General features: G+C 54.2%; 7 protein-coding genes across 8 annotated transcripts; 5 read left to right on the forward strand and 2 right to left on the reverse strand.

Annotated features, from left to right (window-relative positions):
• Positions 1–896: 896 nt before the first annotated feature.
• IUM83_08388 (Phosphate:H+ symporter) lies at positions 897–2,489 on the forward strand (the record flags this gene model as incomplete). The annotated part of the gene is made up of 1 exon (XM_067932760.1): positions 897–2,489. The coding sequence occupies one exon, from the start codon at positions 897–899 to the stop codon at positions 2,487–2,489; it is 1,593 nt and encodes a 530-aa protein (XP_067783460.1).
• Positions 2,490–5,611: 3,122 nt separating this feature from the next.
• Positions 5,612–8,614, forward strand: IUM83_08389 (uncharacterized protein; the record flags this gene model as incomplete). 2 transcript variants are annotated; one of them, XM_067932762.1, is made up of 2 exons in its annotated part: positions 5,612–6,923; positions 7,536–8,614. In XM_067932762.1, the coding sequence occupies 2 exons, from the start codon at positions 5,612–5,614 to the stop codon at positions 8,612–8,614; spliced, it is 2,391 nt and encodes a 796-aa protein (XP_067783470.1). The 2 variants fall into 2 exon arrangements, with proteins under 2 accessions (XP_067783470.1, XP_067783469.1); XM_067932761.1 differs by lacking the exon at positions 7,536–8,614 and adding an exon at positions 6,933–6,954 and having other exon boundaries at positions 5,612–6,861.
• Positions 8,615–9,155: 541 nt separating this feature from the next.
• IUM83_08390 (DNA topoisomerase) lies at positions 9,156–11,441 on the forward strand (the record flags this gene model as incomplete). The annotated part of the gene is made up of 2 exons (XM_067932763.1): positions 9,156–11,273; positions 11,352–11,441. 2 exons carry the CDS (start codon positions 9,156–9,158, stop codon positions 11,439–11,441), a joined length of 2,208 nt encoding a protein of 735 aa, XP_067783509.1.
• A 199-nt stretch (positions 11,442–11,640) lies between these two features.
• IUM83_08391 (yth domain containing 2) lies at positions 11,641–13,403 on the reverse strand (the record flags this gene model as incomplete). Its single annotated transcript, XM_067932764.1, has 4 exons — positions 11,641–12,731; positions 12,802–12,904; positions 12,975–13,104; positions 13,204–13,403. 4 exons carry the CDS (start codon positions 13,401–13,403, stop codon positions 11,641–11,643), a joined length of 1,524 nt encoding a protein of 507 aa, XP_067783351.1.
• A 139-nt stretch (positions 13,404–13,542) lies between these two features.
• Positions 13,543–14,060, forward strand: IUM83_08392 (uncharacterized protein; the record flags this gene model as incomplete). The annotated part of the gene is made up of 2 exons (XM_067932765.1): positions 13,543–13,759; positions 13,828–14,060. 2 exons carry the CDS (start codon positions 13,543–13,545, stop codon positions 14,058–14,060), a joined length of 450 nt encoding a protein of 149 aa, XP_067783507.1.
• Positions 14,061–15,510: 1,450 nt separating this feature from the next.
• Positions 15,511–16,203, forward strand: IUM83_08393 (Tubby-related protein 3; the record flags this gene model as incomplete). Its single annotated transcript, XM_067932766.1, has 3 exons — positions 15,511–15,742; positions 15,808–15,860; positions 15,934–16,203. 3 exons carry the CDS (start codon positions 15,511–15,513, stop codon positions 16,201–16,203), a joined length of 555 nt encoding a protein of 184 aa, XP_067783508.1.
• Positions 16,204–22,861: 6,658 nt separating this feature from the next.
• Positions 22,862–25,735, reverse strand: IUM83_08394 (uncharacterized protein; the record flags this gene model as incomplete). Its single annotated transcript, XM_067932767.1, has 3 exons — positions 22,862–23,157; positions 25,544–25,622; positions 25,679–25,735. The coding sequence occupies 3 exons, from the start codon at positions 25,733–25,735 to the stop codon at positions 22,862–22,864; spliced, it is 432 nt and encodes a 143-aa protein (XP_067783505.1).
• Between the last annotated feature and the right edge of the window lie 1,503 nt (positions 25,736–27,238).

The raw sequence follows: 27,238 nt of genomic DNA on the forward strand, positions 1-27,238 counted from the left end.
TTGCCCCAGCTTGCCTGGTGGGAAGACTCCTATGGGAAACCCCGACAGTAACTTTAGTGAATCCGTGAAACCTGACCTGGCGCGGGAAACGTCACTTTCAGGCAGTTTTCAGTGCCCAGTCCATGCCCTCCGCGGGCCCCGGCAGATACGGCGCAAGTAATCTGCTGGTACTTACCATTATTAATCTGTTTAATCCCGGTTTAATTAACCCCATTCAAGTGTGCAGCAGCCCAGCCCCAAGGCTCAGCAGGCGCCGCTGCGCTGCTTACAGCCTCACCGCCTTGCCAGCCAGGAACGGACAATCGGAGCAGCCGTTGGCATCGACCGGCACGACGAGCTAAGAAAAACTCAGCGAACCGCGTCCCACTGGGCTCGAGATTCGAGAGAACCCTAATTCACCATGCCAGCGCACCTTGAAGGTCTCCGATCGCCCGAAACCCGAGAGCGACTGCGATCGCGCGCCTGGCGAATCTCGCCTCCAAGACGACCATCCTCATCTGACCATCGCGAGCGTCGCCGCTGGTCCGCGGGTTCCGTATAACAGCGAACAGATTCGGCCGCGCGCGAGCAACAGCGCAGGACGAGGTCCCCGATGGTGGCCGAATCCTGCGCCGCTGCATTCATGGCGATATATGCACCTTTGCCCTCACAAAAGTGGACGAGGGCCTCCACCGCGTGGCGATGAGCCCAACCCAACTTCACCACCACCTGGCTCTCGTCGGATGCACCCGCCTCACCAACGGCTGCCTGCCCGACTCACTGACGCTGGCGGCCTGGCCACTAGATCACCACCTATAGGTGAAGAGGATCTCCACGGTCCATTCTCCAATCTGCCGTGCACCCGCGCAGCAAGCACTACCCAAAGCGAGCGAGTGAGCATACCCCTTGCCAACGCAATGGCCGAGGTCTCGCAGTCTCCGACCAACAAGCGCTTCGACGCGCTCAGCGCGCTCGACAACGCCAAGTTCTCCAAGGCCCACGTGAAGGCCATCCTCGTGGTCGGCTCGGGCTTCTTCGTGGACTCGTACGATAACTTCGTGATCGGCCTCATGGTGCCCATGATCGCCTACGAGTACTTCGGTAAGTCGAGCCTCACGTCGCGCGCCGACGGCTGGGTCAAGGCTGCCTCGTCCTACGGCAACGCCGTGGGCCAGATCTCCTTCGCCATCCTCGGCGACATCCTCGGTCGCAAGCGCATCTACGGCATCGAGCTCATGGTGCTCATCGGCGGCGCGCTGCTGTGCGCCTTCGCGTCGTGGCCCGTGAACGGTGAGGGCAACAACCTGCTCATCATGCTCAGCATCTGGCGCTTCGTGCTGGGCGTCGGCATCGGCGGAGACTACCCCGTGTCCGCGGTCATCACCAGCGAGTTCGCGTCGTCCAAGCGCCGCGGCACCATGATCGCCACCGTCTTCGCCATGCAGGGCTTCGGTATCATCGCGGGCGCCGTCATGGCCATCATCGTGCTGGCCGCCGCCAAGGACAGCATCCTCGACAACGGCGCGTCGTCGCTCGGCTACTGCTGGCGCACACTCGCCGCCTTCGGGGCGGTGCCGGCGCTGGCCGCCGTGTACTGGCGCCTCAAGATCCCGGAGACGCCGCGCTACGCCATGGACGTGCTCAAGGACGCTGAGGAAGGCGCGCGCGCCGCCACGCAGTTCCTGGCCTCCGACCAGCTCACCACCGACATGTACAGCCACGGCGACAGCAAGTCGGGCTTCTTCCAGAACTTCGCCTACTCGTTCCGCAACTACTTCAACAAGTGGGCCAACCTCAAGGTGCTCATCGGCTGTGCTGCGGCCTGGTTCTTCCTGGACATCGGCTACTACGGCACGTCGCTCAACACGTCCGTGGTGCTCGAGATCATCGGCTACGGCGCCGCCAAGTCCACGGGCAATCAGAAGATATACGACGACCTGTGGAACCGCTCCGTGGGCACGGCCATCATCAACCTGGCGGGCACGGTGCCCGGCTACTGGTTCACGGTCTACTTCGTGGACAAGTGGGGCCGCAAGCCCATCCAGTACATGGGTTTCTCGCTGCTCACGCTGCTCTTCCTCTTCATGGCCATCTTCCTCAACGAGCTCAAAACCAACAACACGGCCCTCTTCGTCGTCATGTACTCGTTCGCGCAGTTCTTCTTCAACTTCGGCCCCAACGCCACGACCTTCATCATCCCGGCCGAGGTCTTCCCCACGGCCGTGCGCTCGACGGGCCATGGCATCTCCGCCGCCTCGGGCAAGGTGGGCGCTATCATTGCGGCGCAGTGCTTCGCGGTCATCGCCAAGGGCTCGTTCGGCTTCAAGGGCGTGCTCTACATATTCGCGGCGTGCTGCTTCTTCGGGTTGTTGTTCTCGTTTTGGGTGCCCGAGACGAAGAATCTGACGCTGGAGGAGTTGAGCTCGCTGGACGAGGACGGCGTCGCGAAGGAAGACGGCGTGGACCCGAGCTACAAGGCAGTCCACACGCCGAACACCTCGGTGAATTGAAGTCGGTTGGTGAGTTGGGGTCACGAGGATGAAACGCGTTGTGGCTGGGGCGGTACTGGTCGCGTACACGAAATGAACACATCAATCCGATACGAGCAGCAGTGAGAGCTCTGCACTGCATTTTACAGTAACTAATGTATGTCGACGTTGGCCGGTGAGTTCGTTTGATTCAATAGTCCAGTGAGTGTCTGAGGTAAAAAGAATGATGCAATACAATAAATAATCAGTTTTTAAATAGAAATGTTTATTTCTGGATTTCGCTGACCTCAAAACAATATAAAGTTTATCCAATTATTGGCAATAAATTTGAAAGAGAACGCAGCCTTAAGCGTTAGCGGTCGATCGTGATCCCTGGTTCGGTTCGCCAGGTACCCCTAGCAGAACGCTCTTCTGGCGCTCAGCCGGACGTGCCACACGAGCCATCGAACAATCCGAACCAGGCGCCTACTCGCGTAGACGTTCCCCAGACTGATCTGATCCGACAGCGCGACTCTCCAAGTTCCGTAGACACGTCAGCAACTCATGGTTGGACTGAACAAACTCGGTCGCGGCACGTTCCGCGCGCCAGGCGCGTTCCTCCACCTGCTCAGCATCAGCCTGAGTGTCCCAAGATCGATTCACAGCATAATCAACTTCATCCACTCCCGGCCAACCGTGCGCAGTATCGCCGCGAGGGACCGCTGCTGGCTATTGATTCGGCGGGCGAGATCCGCTGGATTGTAGACCATATTTTGGCGCACCAAGATCTTCCTGTCACACGAGACCACGCCCATGATAGTCACCCGGCTGGTCACCTTTACCGGTTGCGCGTAAGCATCGGGTATGCTGGCTTGGGTTTCCTGCTGAAGGTGATACGTGGGAGGATCGCGCCAACTTTCTCCGTGACGTCCCAGACGTTGTTCCCGAGTACGAGAGAGTGTCCGAGGCTGCTAGTGATCCCGCGGCGTGCGCCAGTCGGCTGGTGAAATGAGAATGCGGGCGCAAACGCGAAGAGCGCTGTCGCGATTAACTGCTCGAGCAGTATCGGAGCGAAAGGGCTTGTGCTTGGCGATCCATCCCGCATCTTCATCACCAAACGGACGCTCGCCTCCCACTGAGCTGATGTTGATCCGAGACGCCCCACATGACGCACAACCTTCCGACACACGGATGGAACACATCCGATCCTGATCCGTCGCGGCACGTGAGCCAAGTCGCAAGCTCTGATCTTCGCAGGTCATCTTGTTCCAGCGCCGGATGGTCTCACACCACGAGTAATGAAGCGCCTCATGCGAGAATCCGTCGAGGTCGTTACACCGTGTGCAAGGCGCATGCACCATACCAGCAGCAGGCGCACGGCACTACATAGGCTAAGCTTGGCCTCGCTGATGAACGAGTTGGTCAGTATACCTAGGCTGACCTTCTTATCTGTAGCATGCTGCGTATGGTGACAGAAGCGCCACCGATTTCACTCGAAGTTGAGCCGTATGGACATACGTTATAGTGGACATAACTTGATCTTGTCTATCAACTCCACCACCTTGCATTACTCTGCTCAGTAAGCCTCCTCGCAGGTAGCCTCCTTCACCTTTGCTATTGTGAAGAGGCTCTCGTCGTCGACATCATACTGACGCGCAGATACCATGGCGGCAGGAGGCGGAGCTGGTGGGTGGGGTGGGGGATGGCGCTTGGTGGTCACGTGAGAACGAACGGGCGAAGGCTAAAGTGAGGACTAGAATGACTGTGCGGAGGATAGGACTCTGCAGGCATGTATTTCCATTGCATAGTAAAATCTAGTGTAGCGTAATATAGCTCTGCCCGAAAACTGGCACGAAACCGGTGGTGAGTGGCGTGGAGAATGTGTTGTGAAGACACATCAAATAATGTTCGTACACAATGTCAGTTCTGCCCATTTACGATGGTTCAGATTTAGATCTGCATATTCAAATTAGAAAAGCCGATGTGTTGTTCGGGAGAGCCCCGACGAGAACAAAATGTATTCTGTCGCAGGCATGAATTCACGTTTACCTTTGCGTGGATGACTTGAACAGCTCAACATGGCAATATTTTTCACAGTTCTCAAGGCAATAAGCAGGAGATCTAGCAAACGTGCATCAGAACATCAAATTCGAGGTTCAGTGTGCTTTGCAGGTCGAAAAGGTGGCGAATTGAAAAAAAAATACGGACAAGCTGCATATGGTTTTGATCGTCATCAGCGAACACGCTCTTCGGTGCTGTGCAGGTCCATTTTAGCAACACGCCCGCCTAGCTTCTTCAGCGTATACTTCGGAGGCTCTCTCCGCACCGCGTTGGCGTGGAATGGCCAAGCTCGACTAGCCGTACGGTGGATTGTCCACTTGGAGAGAAAATCCCCGCGGGCGTTGACTCAAGAAATAAAGAAGCCGAGAGCGGAAGCTGCTCGGCACGAATATCCATCTGGTCGACGCGCGAGAAGTACGAGATCGGCGAGATCGCACCGTCACGGTGCCACCGTGACGCCACCGCTCATTCGCAGCCAAACGCCGCTGGTCACGTCGTCAACCTGCCGCGACCCGGATTTTAAAAGTTGGTGGGCTGTACTGCAGCAAGGCCGCGAGCCGGGTGACGCGCATTGGCGATATCCACCATAAACGACGCCGGGGTCAAGTACGACGCCTCGACAGAACGTGGTGGTGGTGCCGCGCCTAAAAGCGCGAACACCCGCCATCCAGCTAGCAGCAATGTTGGCACTTGCAACCACCCAGCCGATCGGGTGTTTGGCTAGTCATTCCACCCGCAAGGCAGCAGCGCGAGTGTGCTCTGCTGAGCGAGGACGTCCCAGGCACTGAATTCCGTGCGCCATGAGGCCATGCTCTTGCTCGAAGTGCACTGCAAGGCGCGAGCGGACGACGGCGCTAGGGTTGTAGGGTCGGAACGTGGCGCGGCATACTGGGCCCGAGTCATTGTGCGTACCGGCCTTTTGGTACCACTGCACCGACGACACCAGCTGGGCCTTCACTCGGCGTTTTGCATCACGAGGAGCAGGAAACCGCCGCCTGCCGCCTCGGAGAGAAGCTGGTGGCAACGTCACGTCACGCCTGCGAGCAGCGAATCCCCAGCCGATACTCGCAGCAAGATACGCGCCTCCAAAGCCTGACTGAAGCATGGATCGCTTCCGCCTCGACGGCGTGGACCAGGACGGCGTGGACACCGTGGAGCCCATGCGCCCGAGCTCCTTCGACATGACCTTCTCGCTGGGCAGCTACCCGCGCGCGCAGGGGCTGAGCCGCGACAGCGACGTGCAGCAAAGCAACCAGGACGACGGCGTCCCCGACTTGGAGGACCGGCGCACGGGCCGCGGCGAGAAGGGCCGGCTGCACGTGGACGAGCTCATGGACAGCACGCGCTCGCTCAAGCTGGACGGCAGCGGCCTCGGCGGCTCGTCGTCCGGGCTCAAGAAACACACCGCCGCCGCCGAGACCGAGGTCTCGCAGGCCTGCAAGGACGCGGCCAACATCGCCCTCCGCTTGGAGGAGAAGGCGCACGAGGCCATGGACCTCACCAATATGTGCGGCCGCATCAATTGGAAGCTGGCCAGGAAGACGCAGGACGTGCACGTGTACAGACCCGCCAACCTGCCAGCGGAGGAGGACGCGTCCACCAAGCTCTACTTCCGCGTGTCGTGCGAGGTGAAGGCCCATGTGGGGACCATCATGGAGTATCTGTCGCCCAGCAACTCGAGGAGCTACTTCGACATCGAGTCGCAGGTGTTCCCCGGTCTGTTGCACGCGGCGGTCATCAAGCGCATGGAGCTGCCGGAGCGCGCACCGTCGACGATGTCCAACTCGGGGCAGACGCTGCTCTTTCCGTCGGGTGCTTCCGCCACGACGACTGGCAGCGGCAGTCACGATGACACGTCGAGCGTGGATGAAGACTCGAGCGACTCGTTCCCGCAGCTGCAAGTGAAGTGGCACGCGAGCAGATTCGCCGGGCGGTTTGTGAAACCAGTGGACTTTTTCTTCGTGGAGTACGCCAATATTGAAGCGTTGGCCGATGGACGGAAACGGGGGTATGGATACATTCGGTCGGTGGAATCGTTTAAGGGAGACGAGCTCGCGATCCGACTCGCCGGTGAGGATGTTGCGATTCCCCCCAGTGTGGCGAAATGCAAGCGGGCGGTGATCAACAAGGGTGTATATGTGGTTTCGCCGTCGAATGACACCTCTGGCACGTACGAAGTGAGCGTCATGATGGTCATTGATTTCCAGAAGCAGTTCACCAGCGCTGTGGGGGCAAAGATCATTCACAACTTCACTGAGCGGCTTCTTGGCATTCGCGAGCTACTATTCAACACGCTTTTCCGCCCCATTGTGGTGCTGCCTAAGAACCAGTGGAAAGCAGCGCGTGGCAACAAGTGCGCGATTTGTATTTGCTCCTTCTCGATTGTCAAGTCCAAGCATCATTGCCGGGCTTGTGGTGAGGCAGTTTGCGGGCAGTGCAGTCGTAAATGGACCCTGCAGCCTGGTGCCCAACCTGAGACCCACGCGCGACTCTGTACGAGTTGCTCATTGCAGGCAAGGAGCTACCTCATGTCGAATGGAGAACCCGGACGTTCACCTGCTGGTGCCTCCTCGCGGTTCTCATCGGTGATTAATGATTTCGCGACGAGCCAGCTTGCTGCGAGTCGCTCTGCGCATATTCCTAGAATGGCGAATGTGTACAAGTGCGATGTGCAAGTGGCAAGTACGGTGTCGAACGATCCGGACACTTTTGCTGCCACTATTTCGGCGTTTGGAAAGCTTGTGAGCGCTTTGGGTGACCAAGCTCCTCACTTCATGTTGGTATCGTACTCACACCACCACAATGGTGCAGCAGTGTATGAAGCGCTGGCCCGTGCCGCTCCTGACACACTTTTCATGGGTGGCACATCCAGCGGTGGTGTGTATGTTGGTGCTTCCTCGCCAGCGCTGGGCATGAGCATGAGCATGAGCAGGAGCAGCAGCAGTAACAGTTCCCGTTACCGACAGCATAGCAACACAGGATCACACGGCCCAAGTGTTGGGCTGTGGGGTATCTACGACCCCGAAGGATCCTACGCAATCCTGAATGCCGACTTGGACCTCGAGAACCCGCGTGAAGCCGCTCGCAGATGTCTTTTAGACGGCATGGGGATGCTAGCGATGGAGCCTGAGGAGAGTCCCGACTTCATATGGACTGTGATGGGAGGTGGGGTTGACACCTACGATGTTGACGATGAACGGGATGGCGAGGAGGAGCAAATAGCGCGGGCAGTGAATGAGATCGTTGACTGCTCCTACTCAGTCGTCGGCGGTAGCTCGTCCCGAAATGTCAAGAAAAGCCGTGGGTATGCAACGCAGCTGTGTTCGGAAGGCGGCAATGTGGGCTGCGTGACGAAGCACGGTGTGTGTTTTGCGATCTGCTGCCCAAGCGTGGAAGTTGCACACGCGTTATTCACCTGCTATGATGCAACCGACAAGAGCTTCGTCGTCACGAAGGCAAGTGGCCGCGACCTGTTTGCTCTGGACCACAAGCCGGCCCTGGAGGCTATTAACGAGGCAACACACGGCATGTTGACCGAGATGACGCAGCGACCAGACAAGTTTAACCTCGAGTCGAATTTGATGCCCGCTTACTATCCTGTGGCGCGTGAGCGCCGTGCTGCAGTTCCCCGGGGAATTAAACGGAATTGCCCAAGTTACCAGATTCTGCAGCCAGAGACGTCTGCGCGGGATCTCTCGCTTCACTTGGGCGCCGAGGTTCGTCTGGGTGAACGTCTGCACATGATGGCTCTTTCGCCACGGGGTGTGGCCTCAAAGGCGCGACGCGGACTACGGGATGCTGTTCGGATATCCATTCCAACCATGGATCTCCAGGATGTCATCGGTTGCTTCCTCAGCGTTGGCATGAGCTACGACCGCGTGTTGCAAGGTGACCTGAATGCGGTGGCTGATGCGACGGGAAGTGCTTTCCCTCAAGGAGCGTCGCTATTGTCTGTTTCGCACGGTCAGCAAGGTGTCATGACTGGCGCCAACGAGGTCGTCCACGCGAACAGCATGCTGACGGCCCTGATCATCACCAGCCGCAAGAAGGCGAAGAAGCTCAACCCGCTGCGGCCGCTAAATGTGCGAAGGACCACCACCAACTAACTGAATGTCTCCTTTTGACGAACGAAGCAAGAGGCGTATCCACATCGTGCTAAGCACCTCGCCGTGCAATTTATTAACCTAGAGACTGTTTGTATCGACTCGATCTCCTCAAAAAAGAGGCCAGCAAGTGCGCACAGGTAGATTAAACGCTGTTCATGTACACAAGGCACCAAGCATTCCATGTCTACTTCAACGCACCTGAGTACTTCCGACTAACTCTGAACATACGTGTTTGTGTACAGTTGGTGTGGCGTAAAACCCCGGAAAAATACCCCGGCAAGCGTCGCCAGTAAAGCCATTGTAACGTGACAGACACGACAGACAGGAAGCGGCTCGGGGGGGCAGGTGAGTCGAGTCCCTGGCCTGGCGAGGGGAGGGGAGGCGACAGACGGCTGCAGGCGGTACACTGCGCAATCGACTGGGGCACGGCCGTGTCCTCAGCAGCCGTCAGGAGCCCCGCATAATCCCCCAAGATCGCTCGATCTCTCTCTCTTCTAACCATTTTCGTTCCCCTGCGGTCCCCAGACATCGCGCAAGGCCCATGGACAGCAGCGACGACGACCAGATCCCCATCGCCATGCTGCGCAAGAAGAGCAAGCCGGCCACGCCCAAGAGCGCGTCGCCCTCGTCCAGGCGCGGGGCGAAGCAGGACAAGCCGCGCGTGGTGGACTCGGACTCGGACTCGGACAGCACGCCACTGGTGCAGCTCAGGAAGAAGAAGGCGGCCAGCAGCAGCAAAGCAGACAAGAAGAAGGCCGCCGTGAAGAAGGAGACGGGCGTCAAGCGCAAGGCGGCGGCCTCCGCGTCGTCCTCCGCCTCGGCCAAGAGCAGGAAGACCAAGGCCAGCTCCTCCGCCGCCAACAGCAAGGCACGGGTCAAGAGGGAGAAGGGCGCCAACGTGCGCAAGCTCAAGGTGCACTCCAAGGCCGAACGCCTGGACATGGCCATCAAGTCCTTCCGCTGGTGGAACGCCGAGGAGCTGCCCGAGGGCATCCAGTGGCGCACGCTGGAGCACAACGGCGTCATGTTCCCGCCGCCGTACAAGCCGCACCACGTGCCGCTGGTGTACAACGGCAAGGAGATCAAGCTCACCCCCACCCAGGAGGAGGTCGCCAGTTATTACGCGGGCATCCCCAAGGACGGCCCCCAGCTCGGCAACCCTAAGACGGCCAAGATCTTCAACATAAACTTCTTCACGGACTTCAAGAAGGTGCTGGGCAAGCAGCACGAGGTAAAGAGCTTCGAGGCCTGCGACTTTTCAAAGATTGCGGCGTATTTGGAGAAGCTGCGGGAGGAGAAGAGGAGCATGACGAAGGAGGAGAAGCAGCCGGAGAAGGAGAAGCGAGAGATGGAAGTGTTCACGAACGGTTTTGCGTTTGTCGATGGTCATTTAGAGAAGGTAGGCAACTTCCGCATCGAGCCGCCTGGGCTCTTCCGTGGACGTGGTGAACACCCGAAGACTGGTACCCTCAAAGAGCGCGTGATGCCAGAGGATGTGACAGTCAATGTGGGCATTTCGGACCGTGTGCCGATCTGCAATGTGCCGGGCCACGCGTGGAAGCAAGTGATTCACCGCGATACAGTGTCATGGCTGGCGTACTGGAACGAGAATGTCATGGGCGGCATCAAATATGTATTCTTTGCGGCTAGCTCCAGTTTCAAGGGCAAGTCAGATTTGGCCAAGTACGAAAAGGCTCGACGACTGAAGAACTGCATTGATAAAATTCGCCGAGACTACACAAAGGGCCTGCGTGCCAAGGATATGTTCACGAAGCAGCGCTCGACAGCTATGTGGGTTATTGATGTTCTAGCTCTGCGTGTGGGAAACGAAAAGGGAGAGGACGAGGCCGACACAGTGGGTTGCTGCAGTCTACGCGTGGAGCACATGTCCTTCAACGATGAGAACTGTGCTCTGACACTGTCTTTCCTCGGTAAAGACTCGATGCCATACAACAACACCGTTGAGCTCGCCCAATACGGCGATGTCGGCAAGCAAGTGTACCAGAATCTGCAGAAGTTCTGCGCCAAGAAGGATAAAAATGAGGAGGTTTTCCATGAGCTGTCCGTCACGGAGCTGAACAAGCACTTGAGCTCGCTCATGCCTGGACTCAGTGCAAAGGTGTTCCGTACGTTTAATGCGTCGTTCACACTGGAGAAAGAGCTGCCCGGACCATCGGGAGAGGAGCTGGATCCGCAAGGCAAAATGGAAGTGGCACCGAAGGTTGTGCTGTACAATGATGCCAACCGGAAGGTTGCCATTCTCTGTAATCACCAACGTACAGCACCGAAGTCATTTGACACCACGCTAGACAAGATGAACGCTCAACTCGATCAACTAAAGGGCCAGCTGAAGGATCTGAAGCAGATGCAGACGCTAATTTCGAAGGGTAAGGCTAGCAGCGTTAAGCTGAAGAAGGAGAAGAAAGAGAAGCCGACCGGCGACAAGGATGAAGATGCTTTGGCAAAGAAGGCTCAGGCTCATTTGTTCCAGCGGACGCCTTCGGCGGACCAAGTCGCGAAGAAGATTGAAAACTGGAAGAAGAAGATCAAGGCGTTGTCCCTGCGCCTTCAAGATAAGACGGACAACAAGGAGGTCGCTCTTGGCACGTCCAAGCTTAACTACATGGACCCGCGCATCACCGTCGCATGGTGCAAAAGGGTAAGTTCATTTCTTCTGCCAGTTCCTTAGTTTTGGATGTGCCGCTTTCTTACTCTCTCCCTGTGTACCTTATTACAGAACGAGGTGCCGATTTCAGCAGTGTTCTCCAAGGCACTGCGAGAGAAATTCGTGTGGGCCATGGACGTGGACCCTGACTGGAAGTTCTGATCTAGAAAAGCAAAGCACAAGGTGTAGATGCTCAGAGAATTGCATTGCTCAGATAAACCATAAAGAAAAATGCTCTGCAGTCATTTCCACCACCAACACAATGTGGACTAAGTGCTGCATCAGTACAGTAGAAGATTCGCCGCATGTTTCGTGCCCACTTTGTAATCGATATATGGCGAAGCTCCATTCATTGGCAACCCTATGGCTGCTGCATGTCCACATCCGCATCCTTGTGTTTCTGCTCCCATTCCTCGCAACACTTCTTCAGCTTCTCCATGAGCTCCGTGTGCCCTCGTCGCTCGGCAAAGTTCCACGCCTTATTGCCAGTATGGTCCTCAAGGCACGGGTTTGCACCGAGGCTTAACAGCTTGCTAGCAGCATCATCGCGGCCGTGGTGTGCTGCAGCCATCAGGGCTGACGAGCGATCGGACTCGATCCGCTGGAAGTTCACGTCCATCCCGTTCTGGATCAGACTGAAAACGGAGTGGAAGTCTTCCTGGCGGAAGGCGTGGTAGATGGCTGCGTCCATCACTGATCCTAGCACCTGCACATTGCGGTCCTTCACTGAGAGCGACTTGCCTCCAACACCATTTCCTACGGTCTTTTTCCCATTACCATTGCCTCCAGGCGAAGGCGCTGGGCTCACGCTGATCGGCTCGCACCTATCCTTCTGCCCGCACTTGGCGCAGAATTCGCAGTGTGTACAACGCTTTGAAACCATGCGCTTGCATTTCCGGCAGGGCGAACGCGCTCCGTACTGCATATCGTGGCCGTTTCCTCTGATTTTCTGCTCCAGGGAAGCACTCAGCGCAGCCTGGTTCACGTTAGTGATCACGCCTTCATCGGCGAGCAGCATCTCTTCGTCATCGTCCTCCACGTATTCCTCGAGATCGTCCTGGTCCTGCTTGCTAGGCCCCCCATCTTTCTGCAGAAACGATTTCTTCTGGTACTGTAGCACGGACGCAGCCCCGATCCGATGGCTCGTTGTAGCTGTGCTGGAAGAGCTTGTCGTGGACGTGGCTCCTGCCGAGGACCCCGAACTGGTCACCTTCCGAGACGTCGTAGTGGTGCTTGTCGGCGTCGTGGCAGTCGTGGACGAAGAAGACAGGAACGAGTTTTGTGACGAGCTGTCACTCGAGGACTTGCCGCTGCGAGAGCTGCTGCCGTTCGCAAAGCTGCTGGCAGTTCGTCGAGACTCGCTACGGCTATCCTTCACAGTCGACGGCACGCCACACGAGCTCTCGAAGTGACGGCGATAAATGTTGAGACGACTCCACTCCGCCGCATAGTCTGAGCAGCAAAAAGAGGGGCGCTGTCAACGGTAGCACCACAACATACATAACATTCCAGCTGCATTTACCTGGTCCGGCATTGTCCAGCAGCTCGATGACCTTGGCGAAGGTGGGCGTCAGGTACGAGTTCTGCTTCCTCTGCGCGTCCGTCTGCACGTTCACGTCGAGAATCTGCAGCAGCCAGCCAGCAGCACACAGGTCAGATCCCATCACCTCAACTCCTGCACTCTGCGTTGCTCACCCGCAGCAGCGCGCGCACTTGGGAGAACATCTCGACCCGCTTCTTCTCCTTGGACAGCCCCGGCTCGCGTCGGGCGACGCCGTCCACCAGCCACGCGTTCAGCACCTTCAGCCCGCCCTCCGCGAAGAACCTGCGTGTGCGTGGCAACGAGTGAGTCTATGTGCCTTGCAACCAGGCAGATTCCTGGCTGGCTGGATAGACAGATAGATGGATAGACTGTCGCGCATACACTTGGGCGTCGGCGTCGCTGAGCTGCGTGACAAGCAGCGCCAGGATCGCGCGGTGCGACAGCGTGTGGATGGACGGCATGAGCTTGCACAGCACCTGCGTGCGCTCCGAGCCCACGACCTCGCCGTCGTCGTTCATGATGAAGCCCAGCACGCTCACCACGCTCATGGCGGCGGCGTCCTCCCAGATGCGCGTGCGCATCGCTGCTCGAGTGCGTCAAAGCCCAAGTGTCAGTTGGGCTACTGCTCGAGTGCGTCAAATGCTGGCAGTCTCAGTTTGGTTGCTGCTAACTTAAATTTCCGAGTGGAACGGCCAATCAGCAGACGGCAGATTTGCCACGATGGACACGACGGCGCTGCGGAGCTTCGCCTTCAAGAAGCTGCAGGAGGCGCGCGAGCGCGGCTCGGAGCTGGCGGCCGTCACGGCGGCGCGCGCGGCCTCGTCCATCTCCGGCTCCGTGCCGGTGTCGTCGTCCTTCGTCTTCCGCGCGCAGAGCTCGGCGGCGCAGCAGGAGCCGACGCTGCCGGTGCCGCTGGACCAGAAGCTGGAAACGCTCAGTGCGTAGCGCGTAGGCTGCTGTTATTGAACAGAGATGGTCGGTGCTGACTGCTGCTGCTGCTGGCAGAGACGGCGAACGACTCGCTGCGAGCGGCGCTCACGGGCAGCTCGTCCGAGGCGCTGGACGAGAGCCTGTACAAGCTGGACCTCATTAACGAGTCGCTGGCCTTCACGATCGAGAACATCCAGGAGGGCTCGCACGTCATGAAGCTGCTGAACCGCCAACTGAGGGACAGCGCGGCCATGCAGAACGCCGCGCACAAGGAGTTTTACCAGCGCGTCGAGCAAGGCGCGCAGTAGGGCAGGAGATTCAAGTGAGTAGCCAACGACGCTGTAGTGTATTGGTTGCCTGGCGATAACGTTATGGTGTACAACTTGTTTTCTTGACAACAAGAAGTGAATAACTGCACCAGGGTCAGCCGAAGACGACCAGTGGACCAAAGCTGATCTCAGTCAAAGCCAGGGCCCCCGAAAAAAATATTGTCGCTGCAGTAATTTTGATAAATAACAGCAAGTTATTTATTTTCTCAATCATGTGCCCGTTATTTATGTTGGGCCACATTATTTCAGGTAATTTTATGTGTATCAAACCCTAAATTATTTCTTGCAGCGACCACTTGACACCAGCCAGTCATTCTGCTGTTCCTTTATAAACTTCTGCAAGACCACTTTCAATTTTTCCTCTTGTAGTGACCCCCACCATGGTATTTAGTGCCCAACGCCCCACCCGCACCTTCACTCCGGCTCAAGTGGCGGGCTTCTTCTTCCGGCCGTGCAGAGACGAATACGATGAAGTGGTTCCTGAGTATCATCGGTGTCGTTGCGGTACTGTTAGAAAGCAGGCTCGCCGCAATGGGTTCTCAAATCTGGTGCCACATGTTAGAAGTGAGCATCCTGATTTCGAGAGTCTCGTGGTTGCTGCTACCTCTGCCGAAACGGGGTCGATTCTCAACTACGTTCGCCGTTCCTCTCTCAACCTTTTTAGCTGGATGGAGTGGATTCTCAAAAGCAATCTTCCGCTCTCATTTGTGAAAACGAGGCGGCTAGACGGTAAGAATTACGGGTGTATTTTGTATTTTATTAATTTCTACTGAGTATTTTCTAATCCGTTCGCAGGTACTCAACTCTCAATCCAATCTGTGTGAAGACACTTGTCTCTGGGATGACCAGCTTGACCAAGGCGGTCGAGCGTTCGATCGCGTTAGAGATGCCTGACCGCGTTGGCCTCATCTTTGATGGATGGACGCATTCATCTGAGCACTACATTGCGGTATATGCTTGTTACGAGGTTGAAGGGGAGGTGAAGATTCCGTTGCTCTGCATGGCTCCGCTGCTGGAGGAGGAGGAGGACCTCTAGCCGCGCGGCCACATGGAGTTCCTTACAACCATGTTACCCCGAGATTTTGGGAAGCAACTGGATCAGTGCTGCTTCTTGGTAGCCGATAACTGCTCGGTGAAAAAGCGGCTAGCGACGCTGGTGGACGTGCCGCTCGCAGGCTGTGCTAGTCACCGCCTTAACCGAGCAGTGCAGGCTGGCATGCAAGACTACGAGGAGGAACTGGATACTGTCCAAAAGCTTATGATTCGGCTGCGAACACTGACGCAGTCGGAAAGCTACGGTGAGTATTTCATATTTTATCTGAGCGACACCAATCATTAATTTTGCATTTAATTATTTTATTTTATTAGGGCGAAAACGCAACTCCGCCCGGTTATTCGGCAGGACACGAGGTAGTCATCCACCTTCGCCATGGTGAACCGATATTTCAAGTTGCTCGAGTTTATCGACAGCAGGGACGACGACATCGCCGATTTGATGCCTTCACCTGCGTGCAACCGCCGTCTGCGCGGCTTGCTCAAGGACCTCAAGAAAGTGGAGTCAGTGTCAAAGGCCTTGCAAGGTGAAGGCGTCTCGTTACTGGATGCGCGAATCTGGCTGGATGGATTGATTTCCATAAAGCCGCACTACGCACGTTTCATCAGTACGTTTTTGTTATTATCCATTTAATTTTCTTTTACTAATACTGCATGTACCTCTGTTACTTAGGACCCCGCGCTGAGATAGTGTATAGTCCTGACTTCGAGGCGGGGTGCGTAAAAGTACTGGGCGGTAACACGTCCCGACTTACACGAGCTGAGAAGTCGATTCTGACCGTTCGCTGTGAGCAACCAGCCTGCTGAGACCAACGATGACGAGGAGGAGGAATCCTTCGTTGAACAGCTCCAAAAGCGCCGCCGGTTGGCTGCGAAGGAGACGAAGTACAAACTGCTCCACATTATCCCGGCGACATCGAACAAGGTCGAGCGCGTTTTCAGCGTGGCTCGCATCACGTTCGGACATGAACGTCGTGGTCTGATGCCAATCACCTTGGAGATGATTCTTTTCTTACGAGAAAACGCTGCCTATTGGGACGCCAAGACGGTTGATGAGGCCATGCACTAGTAACTTCGCTCTTCATTCAATACACGTGAACGTGCGAAAAAACTGTGGCTCTGTGTTCTTATTGACACCAATTACTCAATTATTTATTTACCTTCTTGCGCGCAGGTCATAATGTATGTTTGGTGCAGCCTCGACACTTGCCATAATTTATCCAGGCTCGAAGCCCTTGATAAATATAAATATTATTTTCGGGTCCCCTGTTCAAAGCTGTACAAGCTACTTCGGAGAGGCGCGACCGGGTATGAGTTTGGCCGCGCTTCAGCCGCCTGAAGGCCAGCCAAATTCATCGTGGGCACTGTGCTCGCTGAAGAGACTGGAAAGAGCATGGTGTACTGTGATGGTCGGGCCACTTTTAATCCGTCTGATAATTTTATTATCAAATAACAGCTTACGTCAATTTTGCGGTTAAATTTAACTTGGAGTTTGTATACTGAATATTAAAATATTACGCAATGAGCCTTCAGAAAACCACGAAATCCGATCCCCCCCCCCCAACACACGCACGGATTTCTATCCTGGTTGATGTCCAATGGGATGAGTGGAGCGATTTGGCACCGCTAAATGCTGTTGAACAAAAAAGTGTTGCACCACGTATTTTATGTGGCGTTGCCACGGTTATCCGTCGGATTAAGTTGAGTCGGTGCTGTAAAGTTAAAGCTGTGTCCTCTTTGTTTCGTCTAAACAACTCGACACTAGTCTAGTCATTAGGAGGGAAACTGCAGCCTTCTTCGCTCAGATGGCGGGCGGCGGGGCGCAGGCCAGACAGCAGAAGGATTCGCGGTATCCCCAGTTTTTTCTTCTCTCTCTCTCTCTCTCTCTCTCTGAGGAAGAAGGGGTGGGTGGCGCTCTTGGGAGTGACTGGCTTGCACATTCCTCGCTATTGGAGCTGTCACTTGCGTCGCAGGATGGCGATTCTCAGCAAACACAGCTGAGTGAGATGTCAGCTCCGCAAGAGCCATGCACACATCGCTCAAAACGCGGTCGCCCACCTAAGAAAAAGGGGAGAAATTCTGTCGAGTAGACAGAAGCTCTGTCGTTCAAGAGTACTTCAGTACCTGCGCGGCTGCTACGGCGGCCGTCACCTTGGCGCTCATGGGGAGGCGAGTGCGGTCTTGCTTTAACCCGTCGAGTTACGAGTTAACTGCATCGGAGAGGTTGCTAACATAACACCCTACGGTGAAGTCATTTAGACCAATCAGGGGGTCGTTGGCTTAAGGCCCGACTTAACTTAACCCGACAGGTAACCGTGGCAAAGACTCCCTAAGACTGTTCGCTTGAAGTCACCCTGAAAAAAGGCGGACCACCCACACCAAAGTGTAACCACCACTGAAATGTAGGAATAGCTATCAGTTAGATTACATCTCCGCTCGAATTGTATGTAGACCTAGGGGTTCTCGAGTTACCAGAGAGAGAGAGAGAGAGAGAGAGAGAGAGAGAGAGAGAGAGAGAGAGAATATGTCTTCCGATTCCGACAGCGCCGATGGAATTGAGACCTCTCACAGGCCAAAGTGGTTCAGAATTTTGATACCAACTACGGTTGAGGCCCTGAAAGAGTATCGTGATTCGCTGCTGGTACACAGCACAGAAAAACGCGACGCGCCCAACCGTACACTCGACCATTTATTGGCCCGAGTCTATTCCCTTTCAGCTTCTGTACACGAGATGAGAGTCCAGTTAGCTACGTGTCGGTCACGTCGTTGCCGATCCAAGGTGCCGGCAGCTCTGAGTTTGACGAGGTTACTAATCCCACCTGTCCATGCAGATACAAATTCAACATGTGTCTTTCGTCTGGGGCTTGCGAGTTTTTTCAGCTGCAGCACCCATGCTGCGGGTCCGCTAACCCACTACTGAAGAATGTGACAACTGAAATGAAAAATTATATTATGCAACAACTATTAAAACAACCGCCGCATGGCTTTTCGCTGTGATATGTACCATGGTTTTTGAGGGAGATATGGTGGGACCTGCACCGAAGGACCAACAAGCGATTGACTTCGTGAAATATTGATGATGAAAACACCCCAATAATCCGATGGATCCAATGATAGAGATTTGTAGTTCTCACCTATACGACACGCTGGAACTAACATCGATCCTAGATCTCGATATGATGATTTTATGTGATTCCCAACCGAAAGGATGTTCGGGGAACATTGGCGTGGTCTCACTCCTTTGTAATGGTTCCGAGGCCTTTCTATTTCGCGTCGGTTTGAGTTGTCTCCTGCAAATCGGAAACCTAAGTGTGTAGAGTTGAAGTGCCTGCACGACCATGCTGCATGCGGATAGTACGCATATTATGGCGATTCAAGGTTACTTCGTGTTTGCATTCGGATATTCCGACCAAATCTAGCACCTTTTGCCACTCGCGTACTTCTACACGTCACAGAAGCGCAAATTTGATATCGGCTTATGCATTCGCTACATCAAACACGTATGTGAAGAGGCTTGTGGAACTCATTTTAACACACAATTTGTGATGATGGATGCCGACAAGGACCAGTTCAACGCCGGCGTGATCGAACTCCCTCATACTACTGTTTTGATGTACTGATTTCACGTCACGAAAAATGTCTAAACGTATGCAGTTCAATTTCGGGTATCTTGCGAAGATACTCGTCTTGTATTTGAGGGTCTATACGACATTCACTATGCTCCACAGGATCGATTTTGAAGCATTCAATGAGCGCGTCCTTGCAACTGGAGAGGTTTTCCTAGCGGATCTGCTGTGCGGAAGTTGGCAGATCATGTGATAAAACAGGGGATTGAGAAACGTAGATGACAAGCATTTCATACGCCGAGGGGGTACGCCGTGACTAACAACCCGTTTGAGCAGACCATCGCAATCTGAAATTGGAGTGCCCTGAAGGCTCTCAAGCCCCGGACGAACTGATCGAAAATTTGAGAAGCGCATGCCTTGCATTTTTGAGCCGCGAAATTTCTTTTTGCAACTTTTCGACTGCATTTGAAAGTTTGATGCTTCTGTATTGTCTTTTATTCAAGCGCGACTGCATTGAATTTGAGCCTTTACCTCGCATTTCAATTGTCCCTTTATACCGTACCGAGTGTTATAACGACCACTTGAGCTTACCGCCACCGAAAAGAAGTCTGTAAAACAGTCTTTCTAGTCGGCTAATGCTAGGCGCAAGCAACTAGATGGTATGTCCGCTGGCGGGTGGATTGTGGACACCCAACACGAAGGCGTGCCCCTGTTTGTACTTTGAGACAAACGTGCTTGTTGTCATCTAGTTGCGACTTGCATCCGCGGTGGTACCACATGCCACGAGTGAGTCCAAATTGCAGACAATTTGTCTATCCACGTCATCAGCCGGTGCGCCGTATCAGCGAATATAACGAGACGACGTGGACATCTCGACCGTGAACCTGCGCGAGCTAAGAGGAAAAACGAGGTTTTGCAGGCGATGCGGCCAAATCAGCCCTGTGGCAGACTCCGACACCGGAACGCTAGCGTTTTCAGATACTGACGAATCTCATGCGGAATCGCGTTCGAAAGATATAAAGCGGGGCGTGCAGGTATATCTACGATCACCGTAAACACCCAAGAGGATCTCCCTATCTCAACCACTCGGTGCCATACACTCGGGAGCTCCGATAAAAGCCGTGATACTGTCCAAGATCGGCTGCTTCACGTAGGGGGTTCCAGATGGCCAGTCTTTGTTGCCTCTGTGGCAATTCAGCTGGCTTATTGTACAGGCCAAAATAGGTGATAGCAAAGTTTACCCCTAATTTGCACAAGGAAGATGATGCATTTCCATATACGATAGTTAGATATAAGGATAACGTTTACCCTTAGTATACGATTGCGCGGTCAGATTTCGCCGATTCTGCGTCGGTTTTGAGCTATAGACATCTGAAAAATCTCTCTCAGTTTTTAGAAGTTTGGGGAAACGGCTCAGATAGGATTAACAGACAACGCAGTGTTTTCATTGGCTCATTCGACAATGCATACGGAGCAACACATGTAGTCGAGGATAAATGGTACAGTCTGGTGGACAGACCCCGAAATGGTGAATGCAACGCTACAAATCAATGCAAAGTTATCCGTATTATATTTTAAAGACTGTTTGCTAGACTACCAATTCCATTACTCTCGCCCTCTCCGTCGCTTGCGTTGGTCCATTTGATATCCTTCACCTCCAGTGGGCGCAGGTATTTAGCTTCTTCTTTTTGTATCTCTTTGTCAGCAGCCTTCCACGCTTCGACAGAATTCTCTCTTGGCTTGTTGCTACCTTTACCTCCACCTCTCCTATGGTCTTTGCCGGAGTCCTCCCTACCTACCCCTCTATATTGCCCCGTACCAGCTCAATTGGCTGAAGTTCAGGGTGGTAGGGAGGGGTATACGAGACCTGATGCCCATACATTGTGGCAATGACGACTGCCATCTAGAAGGGGCAGGCTTGTGTGCGTGAACGATCTCTAAAAGATGTGCGTTGTAAAGATCGTGTTTATTGAGGGTTTGGTCATAACTCAAATTGGTGTCCGTCGAAATTCCGTGGTAATCACCCTCACTTCCTATTCGACTAGCGACCCTTTTTCCGAATGACTCCTCCACGAAATGCCCCCGCAGTGCACTTTTCTGTATGTAGAGAATACTAGCTCCAATCATACATATTCTACCATAATTTTCATGTTAGTTAGTTTGGGCAGTATCAATTAAAGTCGAAACAGAGTGCCTTACCGAGTCCATTTGCCGCTGGTGGCATAGCGTTTTCTATCGACGTCGAGTCAAATTTTGCTGTGAACGTGATTAACCCCTTCGGTACCACGATTTTGATCGTTTTTATCCTGTAGCCTACAGGATTGTAGTGTATTTGATTTTAGGATTTGCGGAGCTTTGGGACGATCAGTGGAAAGTCCCCCTAACCACAACGATGTAGAGTATCCTACACGGTATCGCTAACAAAAGTGCAGCTCCATATCCTGTACTTGTTGGATACGATCACAATCATCGGGTTGAAGGTGATGAGCTGATCAAGAAACTGCGTACGTCACATCAATAATGCAAACACCTTGCGCTAGCTTTGTCCTTTGCATTTGATACAGTAATATTTCATTAGTTCATTATCCTCACTACCCGAATCTGCAACACTACCTTGTCCATCCTGCGGTGCTCTGCGAAGATAGCGATCACCTTCAGGCGTGTGGATGTCATCTCTCCACATAATCTGCCAGATTTGCCTGTATGTCGCCGTATTCACGGAGCCGACATGATCATGTTAATGGACACGCTGACAGAGGTAGATGATGCAGCTACCGTGGGCATTGGAACACGTCTGGTAAAGGTACGTCGTCTCCCATGCTGGCTTGTTCAACGCGCGTCGTAAGATGGAACACACTTTACATACGTATTGGCGCCTATTTCGCTGTGTCTTGTCCCCAAGGTGAACGGTCCGAAAGCTTTCAATCTGTTCGAGCCCGTGCCGGGCAGGTGCAGCGGAACGTGGGCGTGCGACGGATTGCCAAATAATGCATCTAGTGACAGGTCGTCCTCGAAGTCACTGGGACCAACGGCCAGCAACGTGGTCCGCATCTCCTCCATAAATTGACCGTGTGTTGGAACGGGTTTGCCCGGATACTTGCGTGCAAACAGCTTCGAGTAGATGATAAATATATTTACCAAATCTATGTCAACCAACCCGACAAATATCGTGTGATAATACTTCTCGAAGCGCACGGCCTTTTGAATTGAGAAACACTGAAGGCGTTTTTGGTCATGCGTATCGACCCCACCCATGCCCTCATGGTAGTCTCGAACCAGTTGTGGAGCAAGCACTTGCTCAATGTGTGCGCCATTGCGCCTACCCACTGTAGTTAGCGCCGTTGAACATCCTGTTGAGGAAGTAGACCGGCTTATCATCCATCCTCGTGGCTACAGCCGTATTCGAAAACACACGAGACTGTGTAACACGATAAGAGCCCCGAGGCCCTCTTGGCTCTTTCTTCTTGTAGACAACGCGCACATAGCAACCCAATGAAGTTGACAAGTTCGTGGGGCTGGGTTTCCTTGAATTTAGCATCTCTCGTAGCCGTTGGGTGGGGCTCTTCGGTCTGAACGCTGGGGCGCGGGCACGCTGACGCTGGTCCCACTCTGCGAGCTGGCCAGGAGAGAATTTTCCGCTGCTAGCGTTGATATTCATTTGATGCATCCGCGATTGTCACCCACAAGTATTTGGGAAGCATCAGAAAAATTGTCCTTCGAGCTTTAGGCCGACAGTTCGGCGTTGTCACTGGGAACAGCTTGATGTTGGTCCAGCTGAGCTGCAGGAAGCTGGACTGTGTGGCCTGTAGCAAACAGGGTAAGATAATTAGTTTCGCAAATTTATCCTGTGTCATACAGACAATACTCACTTGAGTCGTCCATGTGAACATCCCAGCCCTTGAGGGTGTGAAGCCGTAGATCAGACTTCGACAAATCTTCGGCGCTTGCGGAAACGTAAAGTAGATGCAATAGATCCAGATCGCCGTCGCTTGGTTCTACGACTACGGGTCAGGTGTGGCGGGTCTGGCGTCACTCTCGTTACTGCTTTCGCCGTCACTTGCAACGGGAAGAAAGACGATATCATCATCGCTATCCTCGTCGTCAACACATAAATCCTCGTCGTCACCTGACCCGATGAAAGCACCATCAGACGCACGGACGTCATGTGTTCCCCTTGACGGAGGCCGCGCTCGGCACGCACGAGTTCCACTTGGCGGAGCCTGCGAACACCGTGCCCACAGCGAAGGTTGTAAACGCCATGCCCTCGGCAAAGGCTGCAAACGCCGTGCAGGAGTCGTCATGGCGAGCACCCGTCGGTCCGGAGGTTTGACCACTGCTGACGATGGCATCGATGGCGGTATACCCGTCGAAGTTGGCGTAGACGTCGCCGAAGCCGATAATGGCGCTGAACCACCAGAGCGGGAGTGTGCGCTGGCGGAGCCAGTCAACAGTGAATCCTGGAGGTGAGGTAAAAGCGTCAATACCAGCGGAAGCTGCGTTGGTGTACTGGAGCTCGAATCAATTATCGAGTGTGATTGCTTTGATGGTGGCTTCAGCGCCTCTGTATACATCATCCATGGTTAGCACGCTACACGAATGTTTTAGCCCCATGATTGTGCCGGATCTTGCCTTGCTCGGGTATAAAGCGCAGTAGTTCATCTTCGCCCCCAAACACGTCAACACGGTGCTTAGCGTTGGTCTTGTTGGCCCACCCCGTCGGCGTGTAGTACTTGGTAACAGACGGTATGCCGCGCGGCAGCTGGAGGCGCCATCCTCGCGCACGAAGATTCCTCCACATCGCCGATAAAGACAGCTCGGTCATGGTTTCCTGAGATGTGAGTTCGACTCGGCGAGTTTCCGAATGAGACGTGAGGGAAGCGCGCCAAGCGCGTGCCTATTTGCCCGCTATTGTACTACTATCAGAATTATTGGCTCGAGGTTAGCTACAACACACTGAAACTTAATGTCAGGCAGGCGACTTGGTGATTGTATACAGTTACTTGAGTTTATTACATCGCTCCCAGTGGCGGAAACGCTGGGAGTGACGGCCACGATAACGATCCTGGTGATCACAGCGTAGCGTCTAACGAGAGCGATGGCCACGGTAGCAAACACGACGACGCCAACCCAGTGTCTGGTGCTGGCGCCGGCGATGCAGCACCTGGTGGCGGTGATGGAGGATCTGGTGACAGCGGGATCTACGAGGATGACAGTGATGACGACAGCAATGAAGATGGAAACTACACGACCCCTCCGCGATCTACGGGCACACGCCGCCACCGCCAAGCCACTAATGCGTCCAGCGCCCACGCCAACGAAAATGACGACCTTGAAGCTGCTGTTCAATCTCTTCAGCTGGGAGGTAAGGCAAACCGCAAGAACATGACCATTGAGCAATTTACGGGCATTGTATTCTGAACCGCTACCGCAGACAGCGCGGTCTGCGCCACTCGTGGTAAAACCCAAACTGTATTTGAGGCCGTGCTGCATCTCCAAGGTCCTAGTGTAAGCTACAACTTCAACTACAACTAATCCTTGAGCTACTGTAACCACGACATATACTGTTTCTGTCCTGCAACCACGCAATCTACTGCTGCCAGCAGTATCTGCTACGCCCGCACAGCTGGCGCGCAGATCACATTGTTCGTTCTGGTGCTTTCGACTTCGGCGTGCGAGGTTGGTGGCGAGAGTTCTCTAAACAGCTTATCCAGGCCCAAATCATGGCAAATCACAAGATGGTCTGCACTTCAGTCCAAAGGTGTCTTTGAAGCATCTTTATCTGGTGATGCCCGTGAGTGGTTCGCGAGGTACCGCATGATCCATCCTGGTGCCTCGCTGCAGCAGTATGGAACAGCATTGATTGAGGAGTTCAAAAATCCCCTGTCGGAACAAGAAGTCATGCGCCTTCTAATCAAGGAACGGAAAAAGCCCGACGAGTCGGACCGTCAATGTGCCTATCGGATATTGAGTATGGTCGATTCCGCGTAGATGTTCCTGCTAACGCTAGTCATGCTCTCCGTACCTTCGTACAGCATGCGTACCCCGAGCACTCCAAACTGCTGAAGCTTTCTCTCGTTCAGCAACCCAATGTGAGCCCCGTGCTACAGCTTCCTATCAACTGTGGCGTAATGACGTCGCACGTCGAGCAGGTCATGGATAGGGCAGGAATTTGGTCGGTGCATAACATATTCTGGTTGGTCGTCTTGGTCCGTCGTTAGCATCTTGTCTGGACTATACTTGAAAGTTGGAAGGACTTTCTGGGTACAAATCAGACGGCGACTGGTCGCGACTGGTCGCCTTATCAGAGGTCGGCATTCGGAACCTGGCGTTCTCAGTTTCTTCGTCTAGAGTCGGGAGACTGGGGGTTCTGGAGATGAGTTAAGTTCGTATAATCACTTCCAAGCGTTCTTAAGCGGTCTCATTCCGCACTCCACTTCCACTTGCCTGGACTCTCAACTTGCACGTGTCCCTTCTCTCCACCGTGGTTGACGATCTCCATCGCCGCATTTTTTCTGGACCCATCGCAGGCAGGGTTACCGGACAACCGCTTGGGCAAATTCTGTGGAGCCGCTTCGTGTCTGATGTAAGATTTGTCTAATCACACCTCTGGTTTGATAGGATTGTTGTTACAATCGCAGTTGACAATCGTCCGCCGCAAGTAAGTTACTCTGTAAGCAACATTCTGGGCGAAGTCTGCAAGGTAATGACGGCTCTTCCCTTTAACATATCGATAGTCAAGTCGACGTACTAGATGGTTCATAGCCAGACGAGAATTTGTAATGGACGTGCGCCTTAGAATCTCATCACTTAGCATTTGTGCAGTAATCCGTTGCCTTTCCTTACTGCATTTGTCGATGTAGGTATTGGTGGCAGACGAGACATTCTTCACTTCATTGTTACGGGGGCGATCACGGTTCTCCTCCTGTAATATTAAAAGGTAAGTGATACATAACGTTAAGGATCACCACAAGCGCGCACCTTGGGACTTCTCGAGTCTTCTCGGTGCAGGTACGCCTTCCAGACGCGAGTAACCATGGCTTCTGGAAGCCCAATACACTCGTGTACCAGTCTGCGCGTACGGCCGGCACTCTCGGAGTCTTCTTTGCGCTGTTTTAGGAAGTAGTTCTACGCCTTTACAATCATATTCCGCTCAGCAACACTCAGCTTTTCGCCTCTGGTCATCCTTCCAGAGCTTGTTTGGCATATTATCTGCTAGCAAGACGCTTGGCAGTGGTTTGCGGGTAGTTTCACCCTCCTTCGACTGATGTTACCCGAGTAATGGTTCATAAGGTGGTTCGGTTACAATTCCTGGTATCAACTATTTTGGCCGGTAAAATACATCCGAACACCAGTCTATCGAGTGCTGGCACTTTGCAATCAGAACTACGCCGATCCCGCTGTCGACGAAAACGGACCAATCGAACGCTGGAATCGCGGCTCTAGAATGGCAAGCGTCCTAGGAAGTAAGGTACACACCCCACGGCTTAGCTTATTTATTTCACGATTCTATGAATCCATAACGCAACTACGTAGGGTATCTTCTGTTGTTTGTGGAATATGAGCACTTCATCGCAAGTTAGCCGCTAGGAATCCATACGTTCACGTCGGTATGAACATAAACGTAAGAACCGTCCATAAGTGGTGGTACCGGTGGCGGATGAGAATGATGCGTGGCGGGTTCGGTAGTGCGGAGAGGCGTGGAGGTGAGTGCGTGGGTGTTGTGTGTGCGGGGTGCGTGGTTGTTTGTTTGTTGGTTGTGGCGCAATGGCGTTTTTTGTTGGCGTGAGGGTTGTGGTTTGCGTATGGTGGTCAATTGGCCGAGCGGTCTAAGGCGCCAGTTTAAGGCACTGGTCCGAAAGGGCGTGGGTTCGAATCCCACATTGGCCAACTTCTTGCTCTTTTTGCACCACCGCTGCAGCTCTGCCATACACACACACGCCTCTGCAGCCTCTCCGCCTCCCCATCACGCCTGCGGCCCGTCGCCAGGCCACTGGCCACTCGCTCCGCACGGGTTCAAGTCCGCCACGGACTTGACTTCTGACCCACGACAAAGCGTCAACCTTTGTCAAATAGCGTCTTCTCGTCGTCAACGCTGCATGGCGTCTGTGCTTCGCCATGAGCGATGCGCGCCGTCTCTGTCGATTCTGTGGTGGTACGGAGAAGAGTTGCGACGGGTGAGACGGCGACTCAGCGTTGCTTCGAAGCCGGCCACGGGGTTGTTAATTGGTAGTGTCTGGGTTGGTCCGAAACGTGGACGGAAATGAAGCGGCGACCGGCGATTGTGCGGACCCATCAGCAAGCGTAAAGCCACCCACTCGTCCGTAGAGCGTCTGATGTCTGATGCGGTGCCTGGAGGGCAGAAAGCGTAGCGCCGCGGCCGAGAGGAATTGGTCCATAAGTGGTGGTGCCGGTGGCGGATGAGAATGATGCGTGGCGGGTTCGGTAGTGCGGAGAGGCGTGGAGGTGAGTGCGTGGGTGTTGTGTGTGCGGGGTGCGTGGTTGTTTGTTTGTTGGTTGTGGCGCAATGGCGTTTTTTGT

The sequence above is a fragment of the Phytophthora cinnamomi genome (assembly GCF_018691715.1).
Source record: "Phytophthora cinnamomi strain GKB4 chromosome Unknown Contig99, whole genome shotgun sequence".
NCBI classification, from domain to species: Eukaryota; Oomycota; class Peronosporomycetes; order Peronosporales; family Peronosporaceae; genus Phytophthora; species Phytophthora cinnamomi.